The sequence below is a fragment of the Pseudophryne corroboree genome, chromosome 7, assembly GCF_028390025.1.
Source record: "Pseudophryne corroboree isolate aPseCor3 chromosome 7, aPseCor3.hap2, whole genome shotgun sequence".
NCBI classification, from domain to species: Eukaryota; Metazoa; Chordata; class Amphibia; order Anura; family Myobatrachidae; genus Pseudophryne; species Pseudophryne corroboree.
Genome location: NC_086450.1, coordinates 32592753 through 32605443, shown reverse-complemented (window position 1 = coordinate 32605443; position 12691 = coordinate 32592753). Strand labels below are relative to the sequence as shown.

Below are 12691 nucleotides of genomic sequence, written 5' to 3'. Positions count from 1 at the left end.
CTGCCCCACCTGCAGTGCACATGGTTTTGCCCAACTGCTAACAAATTTGCTGCTGCGATCAACTCTGAATTACCCCCAATATGCCTGGTTCTGATTTGGAAGTAAAACAAAAAAATAGCAAGTAACTGTGCAAGACCATGCTGCGCTGCAGGTGGGGTGGATGTAACATGTGCAGAGAGAGTTACATTTGGGTGGGGTGTGTCCAAACTATACAATGCAGTGTAAAAAAAAAGCTTACATTTGTGGGCTACATACAAAAGCAGTCAGCATTTACCCTGCACAGAAAACATATAGATGTATTTGCTCCCCTTGCAACCTGGTTTGTTCTGGATAAGTTACTTGCTCTATTTGCTTTACTTCCAGATCAGAATGAGGCCCAGGCTGATGAAGTGTTTGCACACACAGACGCTTGCTCGCTGTGGCTGAACGGTGTGCGGGGGGGACATTCGTTAGGACCCCCATGTATGGAAGCAGAGCCGGCCATAGGCATAGGCAAACTAGGCAATTGCCTAGGGCATTTGATATGCCTAGGGGCATCAGCAGATTCTGCTGATTAAAATGATATGCAGCATGCCTATATTCTGTGTGTAGCATTTCATAGGCAGATACAGCCACAGTCTCACACAGTATATAGGCATCATATGCAGATACAGCCACAGTCTCACACAGTATATAGGCATGCTACATATCATTTTAATCAGCAGAAGCTGCGTGTGCATCCTAGCCACATAGCAATGCAAATAAGCTGCATTTTCATAAAGAAAGGTGCCAAGGTGCCTGATGTTAGCATTGAGGCAAGATTTATGAGGACACATCTGTATCGAGGCAGAGGTCACAGTGTTAGTGGCAGTGTGAGTGCTGTGTGCATGTGAGTGGGTTGGTTGTGCAGTAGTGTTCGGAATATGTGTAAGGAGCATTATGTGTGTCATGTAAAAATGCATTAATAATGTGCAACAAATGTGTAAGGGGCACTATGTGTGTCATTATGTGTATAAGGGCATTAATAATGTGCGGCATATGTGTAACAAGGTACTACTGTATATGTGTCATTATGTGTATAGGGGCACTAATAATGTGCAGCAAATGTGTAGGGGGCACTATGTGTGTCATGTGTATAAGGGTATTAATAATGTGCGGCATATGTGTAAGGGACATTATGTGTAAAAGGGCATTAATAAAGGTTGTCAAAATGTGTAAGGTGCATTATGTTTATAAGGAAATTAATAATGTGTCTCATATGTGTAAGAGGCATTACTCTGTGGCATTATGTGTATAAGGTGCTCTACTATGTGGCGTTGCGTATAGAAAGGGCACTACTGTGTCATCTAATGTGAATAAAGAGCAATAGGGTATGGTGTAATGTGAATAAGGAGCAATTCAGTGTGATGTAATGTGAATAAGGGGCTCTACTGTGAGGAGTAACGTTTATAAGGTAAAGTGATACTACTGTGGGATGTAATATGAATTATCGACACTATCGCATGATCAAATGTGAATAAAGTTGCAGTACTGTGTGGCGTAATTGGAATTGGGGTTACTATTGTGTGGCCATGCCCCTTGCCAGCAAATACACCCACCTTTTTGGGCTGAGCACCAAATGTGCGAACTGTTCCTATTTAAAATATAGGGGGTACAAACACCAAAATAAGGACTGCTATGGGTGAGGGGTGATGGTGCTGGGAAAGAGGTGCAAGGTCAGAGGCAGTACCAGCGGTGGTGCTAGGGGGCACCAGCCAAAATCTTGCCTAGGGCATCATGTTGGTTAGGGCCAGCTCTGTATGGAAGGGTCACGGGCGAAGCTATTTTTTCTCAATTTAATAAATTGCCGTGGCCTAATTTCATTGTAACCGGTCTCTGTATTCCAGGCTGGCCTAGCGGGCACCTCCCCGAACGCCCCCCACCCCCACAGGTAAAGTGAATATATCAGCTGAGCAGCTCCACATCTCCTATATATCCCAGTGCCTACACCTATCCCAGCACCCACACCTATCCCAGCGCTCACACCTATCACATGCCCACACCTATCCCACCGCCCACACCTATCACGTGCCCACACCTATCACGTGCCCACACCTATCCCAGTGCCCACACCTATCCCAGCGCCCACACCTGTCCCGTGCCCACACCTCTCCCAGACCCCACACCTATCCCGTGCCCACACCTATCCCATGCCCACACCTCTCCCAGTGCCCACACCTCTCCCAGTGTCCACACCTATCACGTGCCCACAGCTATCCCAGTGCCCACACCTATCCCGTGCCCACACCTATCCCATGCCCACACCTCTCCCAGTGCCCACACCACTCCCAGTGTCCACACCTATCACGTGCCCACAGCTATCCCAGTGCCCACAGCTATCCCAGTGCCCACAGCTATCCCAGCGCCCACACCTATTCCAGCGCCCACACCTATTCCAGCGCCCACACCTCTCCCAGTGCCCACACCTATCACGTGTCCACACCTATCACGTGCCCACAGCTATCCCAGTGCCCACACCTATTCCAGCGCCCACACCTATTCCAGCGCCCACACCTATTCCAGTGCCCACACCTATCCCAGTGCCCACACCTATTCCCGTGCCCACACCTATCCAGTGAGGAAGATGGGGCCCCAATTTGGTGTCTTGCCTAGAGCCCCATGAGATCTACATCCGCCTCTGCTCTGACTCCCCGCCCGCGGCACTGGGGGAACAACAACAACTGCTGCCGCCACCATACACATTTATGAGGGACGGGTGGTGCAGCAGATGGCTTTCATAGCCCTCCCTGCACCACTCACCCACCGAGCATGTGACTGCGCTGGCCACGCCCATTGTCCCTGGGAGGAGCGCGAGGCCCCGTCCACTCCTCCTGCATCTAAGGGGGCCGCGCAGATAGCGCATGCAGAAGGGACTGGTGCACCTGAGGCGTGTGGCCGTGCACAGCGCTCGCGTGCGTCACGTACTCGCGTTTCTCACCTGAAGGATCAGACAGTGTACAGACAGGACACAGCTGCCCCTGTTCCTCATTGTACCAGCACTCCCCTCTGTGTCTAATGACACCATTTACCTCTTCATGCGGGTATGTCTATACCACATACATCCTTATCTGTGTCCTATATATTGTTACACATACAATCACATAGTTATAGGTCCCTCACCCTCCCCCGCATCCGCCCCCCCTCCACCCGCAGCATCTACAGACACCCTGCCTCATCTGAGCTCCCCCCCAACCGCTACATTCTGCACACTGTGCCCTGCAGGTGCTGTTCACGCCGTCGCAAGGGGCTACACCCCCTTCACCATCGGACGCCCTTTCGTCGTCCAATATTTAACCACTAACAAAACTAGCACCGCCATATAATACAAATATTGAACCCCAGAAAGACGTGCAGGGGTAAAGGGGGCGCAGCCCCTTCCGACGGTGTGAAGAGCGCCCGTAGGGCGCGGTGAAGCACCTAGTACTGTATATTAGTCTAGCCCACACAGTGACACCTGGTGACTCTAAATCTGCAAATATCCAAAATCCATCATATTACGCTACTGCTCTACAGACACTGTACTACCCACACGGTACATTATTTATTACTATGTAAAGGAGGAGACATTCTTAATATTGTGGTTTCAAATGTGCCGCACTGGTGTGAGCTGGACATACAGTATATAGCTAATGAAGTCCACGTATACCCCAGCCCTGTGCGTACAAAGCCGCTTAGGGAAGGTCCAGCCTTGGCTATTGCGCCATTGTGAATGCTTCTTGGGCAGTCTGTATGTTAGAGGATGTGAGCTCAGGAACTGTACGTACCTGACGGGTTATTCGTACTGTGCACACTGAACATCGGAACGCCTGGACCTGGAACACAGAAAGAGGATACAGGAATAGAATGTGAGAGTGATCGCCATCTCAATCGCGTACACATTCGCAGCCTATACACAAGATCGAGGAACATCGGGGCTAAGGGTTGGCCTATGGCTACGCCATGTTTTTGCGTATACGACCTCACAGCCGATACACGCCCTGAAAATGGCCATGAAATGCCTGCATATTCCCAACCACTCCCCATAAACACTCCGAGAACACCTCCCAACAGCCACTTCCTGTCCATCACTTCACCATGAGATCCTCAGTGCAAGTGGTACCGCAGCGGCCCCTTTGCGCATCCGCATTGCCATCGCAGCACAGGTGCAGTCTGCCAAGAATCGCCCTGTTGCGTGATAATCGCCCATTGCGTACAAACATGAATTAGGTCCTTAGTCCCGCTGACATTGTCCAGGGTAGGACAGGATGAACGTATAGTAGATATATTACAGGAACATAAGAATACATTTATTCAGAAATACGTTTAGAATAAATACATTTTTACTTTTACTTTATCTGAAACATAAACTGTGATTGAATCACCCGTCTCTCGTTTGCCTGAGAATCAGCAGTGAATCCGTACAGTGAAAATTCCCTCGGTCAAACGAAACATACTCAACGGGGGAGGAGGAGGGAGGGGGGGTGTTAATCAGCTCTTTGATCTATAATCCAGATAAATGCCGGGAGGATATAACGCTGTTCTCTAGCCAGGGGCATTTTAAGAGAGGAGGGGGCCCATGTGCAGACTATGGGTGAGCCCCCTTCTCTCCACATCGCAACAGGCTCCGGCATCGTGCCAGGATCTTCTGCACACACGCAGGTCTTTAGAAAGTCTTTAAATGACTCGTATACTCTGCAATGATTGGCCAAGAAGAATTTAAACGGGGAAGGAAGGCCAGCACCTGATTGGAGGCCAGGCTCAGCCTTTTCTGACCCAAATCCCTGTCCACTTTCTAACGTCTCCCAGGCCAGTCGCTGTCCACAGATATCACCCGCTGTAAACCAATCAGTCTCTTTAACTCCCATACAGTAGCTCTGGTCAATTTCTAAACTTTGTTGTCCGTAGAAAGTCTTATTCCGATGGTTTCACGGAATATTACAGAAGCATCAAGTGGATATTATAAACCCTTTGTATAAACACTGTATAATATCTATCTGGCTCTGCGCTGAGCGGACACAAGTCTGGGATTTGCACACCGATGTCATGCAATAAAGACCGGTTCTACATTTGTAAACAGCGGCTGAGAGAATCAGGGCGGCTGGAAAATAAAGTTTGGATTTAGCACTTTGTCATTTTCTGATTTTCTGCCTGTCAGGTTTGGGAGCCGTAATCAGATCAGCATCAAACAAACCATTCTCCAATTTCATCTCTTTGAGTCGGCGGCGAGCAGAAAATCCTAGTTTGCTGGCTTGATACAAATCCCTGATGTTTATCGGTACAGTACAAATCCCATTAAGGGCAGTATAGTTGTTACCGCAAAACCCACGGTTGGATTATACATTGTATGACAAAGGAGCTGAAGGACAGTCAGATTGTACAGATGTAAATATACTGTATATATACAGTATCTTAGCTCTTCTGGGTATCTGATGTGCTTGAATGGTGGGAACATCCTCTTGGTAAATAGCTGGGTGAGATTAATACTTCGTTGAGCCGGTCTCCTCGCCTGTCTTACTCAGACTCCTCATTTCTGTAACAATTTATCTCTTATTTCTGTATCCCCGGCACGGTCTTCTATTACAGGTGTCAGATACATCGTTTATAACTGCTCCTGATATATAGTCATTTATCCTATACTCAGCGTGTCGCCTCTTTTCTCTGTATTGACACTAGGTGCTCTTTCGGGTAGCGTTGCTGCTCTGTTACTTATAAAAGCCTTAGGGACCTATTTCTTAACATTATTTTTACTAAAACAATGTGAAAAAGGGTGTTTTATTATCACTGAAATGTATTAAAGGACTTTTGGAGCAGTTTTCGTGAAACCCTTTAATTGTCATTTTTTTGTCATACTTATAACGGGAAATGCAACGTGGCCGAATTTACTAAAAAAAAAAGTAAAAAATACCGCAGTGTGCCCAGCTCAGGCTGGCGAGATCACATGGCGGCACTGCGATGTACACCCTTTGCCCAGCTTTCTCTGACCCCCTGGCATAGAAAGCTGAGCGGGGACCCGGCTCCAGTGATCCAATGGGCACACAAGCTAATCACGGTGTAAAAAAAAAAAAAATGAAAAAAAAAAAACCGACGCATACTTCTTACCAGTCCAGGGAGGCGGTGTCCACTGCTCCAATGAGCGCTAACGGGCGCCATATGCTGCGCTGTGACCCCGGTGCAGTAAGGTGATGCTGCAAAGCGGCAGCGCGCTTTACAGCATCGGGGATCACAGCGCAGAAGGAGGACTCGGCGCCCCGGCAGCCTCCTGGAGCAGGGGACACCGGCTCCTGGACTGGTAAGTATAAAATCCAGGGGGGTTTGCAGCACGGGGGGTCGTAGCAACAGGGGAGGGGGGCGGGGCGACGACCCGGCGGCAGCGGGAGCAACGGACGGCGGCGCAAGCGCTGCAGGACATCAGGGTATTTTTTACGAAAAATACCCCGCTGATGCTGCGGAGAGGCATCGCAGGGACAGAGCTTGCCCGCAAGCTCTATCCCTGTATGCGATAATTGATACATCCCTGCGATGTAATCAATTATCGCAGTGCGAGTTTGGTCGAGTTTATCACCTGTCATCCGCATCATCAAATGCGTATGGTGATAAATAGATCGTCTCTAAATCTCATAATGAATGATGTTTGTTTAGTCTTTATATATCCTTCCGTTCGCTGGCTGTAAATGGGGTCGCGCAGTAATCGTACAGCGCTCATGAGGACAGACGAATCTCGAACACCGCTACTTGTAATAATGTGTCTTCCAGTCTAATGACCCCCGGAGATTGTTAGGGTCTGATTCAGTGATGGAGGCAGGTAGGACGGTCGCTGCAACAGTGATTGTGTTAAAGTAGGCAAATGCAGCAGGAGGCGTCTGTAGTAGAAAGACACCCGATGTCTGCTTCTGTGACCCTCTGCTGCGTCTGTAGACGCAGCATCAGGTCATCTGTGATGGCTGGGAAATTCGCAGTGCTGGATCCAGGGAAGCTGCATCCAAGGACTCAGCCACTGTCTTCAGCATGCTCAGAAAATTGGGGTTGACATACACCCATTTTCTGCAATGCTGCCCGTCGCTGTCCCCAAATGCCAGCAGTATGCGACATGGCAGCCACAGATCTGCGCATGCAGCGTGCAGCTTCTGCTCAAGGGGCAGATCCAAGATCATCGGAGATGTACGGAAACATCAGGTTTACATGGTCTCGGAATAAGGCTCATAGCCGCCTGTTGCATTGTGGGTAATGTGGTCTCTCCCAGATGACAGTAACCATATTGCATGAGTTTTGGAGTGTCTGAAGTGGACCCCACCACCCACAATGTCACACATTCTTCCCACCAGGTGACAGAAGGCTCTATAATGCAGGGACCACCACAGTCTCCTAACCTTGGTAAGGTATAATCTGTAGGATGCAATGAATGGAAGGGACCTGAGTGGACCCCTGGCCACCAGAAGCCCGAGCTTTAGCGGCTCTCACTTTCTCTCTTCTTGCTCCATGTTGCCTGAGGAACTAAGGGGTAAATTTACTAAAGATTCTAAAAATAAAAAATGGTGATGTTCTCCATAGCAACCAATCAGATTCTGTCTTTAGTTTTTTAGGATGCAATAGAGAAATGATAGACAGAATGTGATTGGTTGCTACGGGCAACATCACCACTTATCATTTTTAGTAAATTTACCCACCAGAATATATCTGGGTTTTTTTTCTATTCAGTCAGATCCAGAGAAGATACAGGAATGATATGCTGACAGAGTATAGGGGTATCAAGAAGACACGAAAGAAGACTCCTTTATTGGTGCACTCTTCAGAAAAAAATAAAGATATAATATATCATATATCATATATTATATCTTTGCTTTTTCTGAAGAGTCCGTCAAAAAAGGAGTCTTCTTTCTTTTATTCTTGATATCGGCATACAGTAAGCAATTACTGACTTGTAGGTGCACCACCAACAGTGGGATGCAGGGAATTATTCTCCTTTACTTCACAAATGTTGGTTTATACTATCTTTAGAATTGTTTATAACCAATGCGGAATCAAATCTATTTCGTCAGAGTATAGGGGTAAACTAAACCCTAAATCCGCCTGTGCTATAGGGTGTATAAACTTTCATGCAGACCCACAATCCAACACAATAACATCATAGTGAATTAGAGCCACAATCCAGTATAATAACATTATATTCTGTACGTGATAAGTAATTCTATTATACAGTATACGTTGATAGTACACTTGTTACAGTTATACATATTGGGGGTCATTCTGAACCAATCGCACGCTGCAGTTTTTCGCAGCGTAGCGATCGGGTCAGAACTGCGCATTCCAGCCCGTCGCTGCGCTACGATCAATCAGGCAGAGGCGCTCGATGGGCGGGAGGGGGCGAAACGGCGCCGTTTGCCCGCCGTTTCGTGAGCGCGGTCCGGCCAACGCAGGCATGGCCGGACTGTGTGGGGAGTGGCCCGCAGTGGCTGCGTGACGTCAGACGCAGCCACTGCGGGCCGGGGAGCGAAGAGTAGCTCCCGGCAAGCACGCTAAAGCTGCGCTGGCCGGGAGCTACTCTTGAAGTGCAAAGGTATCACCGCTGTGCGATACCTTTGCACTTCTGCGGGGGGGAGGGGGGGGCGGCGGCACAGACATGCGGGGCGGAATAGCCCTGTGCTGGCCATCCCCCCGCATGTCTGAGTTCATGATCGTAGCTGTGCTAAAATTAGCACAGCTACGATCAACTCGGAATGACCCCCATTGACACTATAATACATGATATTATTATACACATTGGCCCTCATTCCGAGTTGTTCGCTCGTTAGTGGTTTTCGCAACGGAGCGATTTGTCGCAAACTGCCAATGCCCATAGTTCGCACTGCGTCTGCGCCAAGTAAATTTGCCAAAAAGTTAGCTATTTTACTCATGGCTTAACGAAAAAATTTCTTCGTTCTGGTGATCGGAGTGTGATTGACAGGAAGTGGGTGTTTCTGGGCGGAAACTGGCCGTTTTATGGGTGTGTGCGGAAAAACGCTGCTGTTTCTGGGAAAAACGCGGGAGTGGCTGGAGAAACGGGGGAGTGTCTGGGCGAACGCTGGGTGTGTTTGTGACGTCAAACCAGGAACTAAACTGACTGAACTGATCGCAGTGTAGGAGTAAGTCCCGAGCTACTCAGAAACTGCAAAGAAATTTCTATTCGCAATTATGCGAATCTTTCGTTGGCAATTCTGCAAAGCTAAGATTCACTCCCAGTAGGCGGCGGCTTAGCGTGTGCAAAGCTGCTAAAAGCAGCTAGCGAGCGAACAACTCGGAATGAGGGCCATTGATGCTATAATTAATATGATAATATACTTTTATACTATACTTGATACAATTATACATAATTATATTGTACTTAATACAAGTATACAGCACATGTTTATACGGGATGCAGGTAATTTACCGGCTGTCGGAATCCTGTCAGTCAGGAAACCGACGCCAGAAACCTGACAGCCGGCGAAATGTCGCCGGTCGGAATCCCGACCAAAGTTCCAACTTCCCACTCGGATAGTGATCCACGCTACCTCCCGAGGGGAAATATAGACCCGAGGGGGATTCTGGCCCGTATCGTGGCGGGTGCAGCGAGCCCATAAGGGGACTGACTGCGCTCGCCGCCTGGATTCCGGCTTCTTATTATATTTCTATGTTTCTTACCTTTGCAGTGCAGCAGGAAGTGATGGTTTAAAGGACTGAACTTTGCGCTGAAGTAGGAACATTGCTCTCTTGCAAATCCACAGGACAGACACTGGCGGTTTAGTAACCCAAAGATTGATACACTGGAAAGTGACCATTTACATGATAAATAGACAATGTCAGGAAAATGTCTCTATTAATATTGTAACAGCGGACGGATAAACATAATTGTATATATCGGTCTATATTTGTATTTATAAGAAGCATGCGCAGTGCTGTGTGTGCGGCTCTGATTAGCTGGAGATCTGTAGAGAGGCGTATGCTCGCCTTGGATGTGTGTGCGGCTCTGATTAGCTGGAGATTTGTAGAGAGGCGTATGCTCGCCTTGGATGTGTGTGCAGTGCTGTGTGTGTGCGGCTCTGATTAGATGGAGATCTGTAGAGAGACGTATGCTCGCCTTGGATGTGTGCGCAGTGCTGTGTGTGCGGCTGTGATTAGATGGAGATCTGTAGAGAGGCGTATGCTCGCCTTGGATGTGTGCGCAGTGCTGTGTGTGCGGCTCTGATTAGCTGGAGATCTGTAGAGAGGCGTATGCTCGCCTTGGATGTGTGCGCAGTGCTGTGTGTGCGGCTCTGATTAGCTGGAGATCTGTAGAGAGGCGTATGCTCGCCTTGGATGTGTGTGCAGTGCTGTGTGTGCGGCTCTGATTAGCTGGAGATCTGTAGAGAGGCGTATGCTCGCCTTGGATGTGTGTGCAGTGCTGTGTGTGCGGCTCTGATTAGATGGAGATCTGTAGAGAGGCGTATGCTCGCCTTGGATGTGTGCGCAGTGCTGTGTGTGCGGCTCTGATTAGCTGGAGATCTGTAGAGAGGCGTATGCTCGCCTTGGATGTGTGCGCAGTGCTGTGTGTGCGGCTCTGATTAGCTGGAGATCTGTAGAGAGGCGTATGCTCGCCTTGGATGTGTGCGCAGTGCTGTGTGTGTAGCTCTGATTAGCTGGAGATCTGTAGAGAGGCGTATGCTCGCCTTGGATGTGTGCGCAGTGCTGTGTGTGCGGCTCTGATTAGCTGGAGATCTGTAGAGAGGCGTATGCTCGCCTTGGATGTGTGTGCAGTGCTGTGTGTGCGGCTCTGATTAGCTGGAGATCTGTAGAGAGGCGTATGCTCGCCTTGGATGTGTGTGCAGTGCTGTGTGTGCGGCTGTGATTAGATGGAGATCTGTAGAGAGGCGTATGCTCGCCTTGGATGTGTGCGCAGTGCTGTGTGTGCGGCTGTGATTAGCTGGAGATCTGTAGAGAGGCGTATGCTCGCCTTGGATGTGTGCGCAGTGCTGTGTGTGTGCGGCTCTGATTACCTGGAGATCTGTAGAGAGGCGTATGCTCGCCTTGGATGTGTGTGCAGTGCTGTGTGTGCGGCTGTGATTAGCTGGAGATCTGTAGAGAGGCGTATGCTCGCCTTGGATGTGTGTGCAGTGCTGTGTGTGCGGCTGTGATTAGCTGGAGATCTGTAGAGAGGCGTATGCTCGCCTTGGATGTGTGCGCAGTGCTGTGTATGCGGCTCTGATTAGATGGAGATCTGTAGAGAGGCGTATGCTCGCCTTGGATGTGTGCGCAGTGCTGTGTGTGCGGCTGTGATTAGCTGGAGATCTGTAGAGAGGCGTATGCTCGCCTTGGATGTGTGCGCAGTGCTGTGTGTGTGCGGCTGTGATTACCTGGAGATCTGTAGAGAGGCGTATGCTCGCCTTGGATGTGTGTGCAGTGCTGTGTGTGTGCGGCTGTGATTACCTGGAGATCTGTAGAGAGGCGTATGCTCGCCTTGGATGTGTGCGCAGTGCTGTGTGTGTGCGGCTCTGATTAGATGGAGATCTGTAGAGAGGCGTATGCTCACCTTGGATGTGTGCGCAGTGCTGTGTGTGTGCGGCTCTGATTAGATGGAGATCTGTAGAGAGGCGTATGCTCACCTTGGATGTGTGCGCAGTGCTGTGTGTGCGGCTGTGATTAGATGGAGATCTGTAGAGAGGCGTATGCTCGCCTTGGATGTGTGTGCAGTGCTGTGTGTGTGCGGCTCTGATTAGATGGAGATCTGTAGAGAGGCGTATGCTCACCTTGGATGTGTGCGCAGTGCTGTGTGTGCGGCTGTGATTAGATGGAGATCTGTAGAGAGGCGTATGCTCGCCTTGGATGTGTGTGCAGTGCTGTGTGTGCGGCTCTGATTAGATGGAGATCTGTAGAGAGGCGTATGCTCACCTTGGATGTGTGTGCAGTGCTGTGTGTGCGGCTGTGATTAGCTGGAGATCTGTAGAGATGCGTATGCTCACCTTGGATGTGTGTGCAGTGCTGTGTGTGCGGCTGTGATTAGCTGGAGATCTGTAGAGAGGCGTATGCTCACCTTGGATGTGTGTGCAGTGCTGTGTGTGCGGCTCTGATTAGCTGGAGATCTGTAGAGAGGCGTATGCTCACCTTGGATGTGTGTGCAGTGCTGTGTGTGCGGCTGTGATTAGCTGGAGATCTGTAGAGAGGCGTATGCTCGCCTTGGATGTGTGTGCAGTGCTGTGTGTGTGCGGCTCTGATTACCTGGAGATCTGTAGAGAGGCGTATGCTCGCCTTGGATGTGTGTGCAGTGCTGTGTGTGCGGCTCTGATTAGCTGGAGATCTGTAGAGAGGCGTATGCTCGCCTTGGATGTGTGTGCAGTGCTGTGTGTGCGGCTCTGATTAGCTGGAGATCTGTAGAGAGGCGTATGCTCGCCTTGGATGTGTGTGCAGTGCTGTGTGTGTGCGGCTCTGATTAGATGGAGATCTGTAGAGAGGCGTATGCTCGCCTTGGATGTGTGCGCAGTGCTGTGTGTGTGCGGCTCTGATTAGCTGGAGATCTGTAGAGAGGCGTATGCTCGCCTTGGATGTGTGTGCAGTGCTGTGTGTGCGGCTCTGATTAGCTGGAGATCTGTAGAGAGGCGTATGCTCGCCTTGGATGTGTGTGCAGTGCTGTGTGTGCGGCTCTGATTAGCTGGAGATCTGTAGAGAGGCGTATGCTCACCTTGGATGTGTGTGCAGTGCTGTGTGT

The 12691-nt window shown here is 49.5% G+C and overlaps 1 protein-coding gene across 3 annotated transcripts in view; it reads right to left on the bottom strand.

Moving 5' to 3' along the window:
* The window catches only part of DPP10 (dipeptidyl peptidase like 10), a 473198-nt gene that overhangs the window by 32031 nt on the left and 428476 nt on the right, over positions 1 to 12691 (bottom strand). For all 3 annotated transcript variants that reach the window (XM_063932900.1, XM_063932902.1, XM_063932901.1), the window contains 2 exons: positions 9655 to 9776; positions 3783 to 3830 (listed from right to left, as the gene is read on the bottom strand). In XM_063932900.1, the coding sequence (XP_063788970.1) occupies positions 3783 to 3830; positions 9655 to 9776 (170 nt within the window). The remainder of the gene's footprint in view (positions 1 to 3782; positions 3831 to 9654; positions 9777 to 12691) is intronic.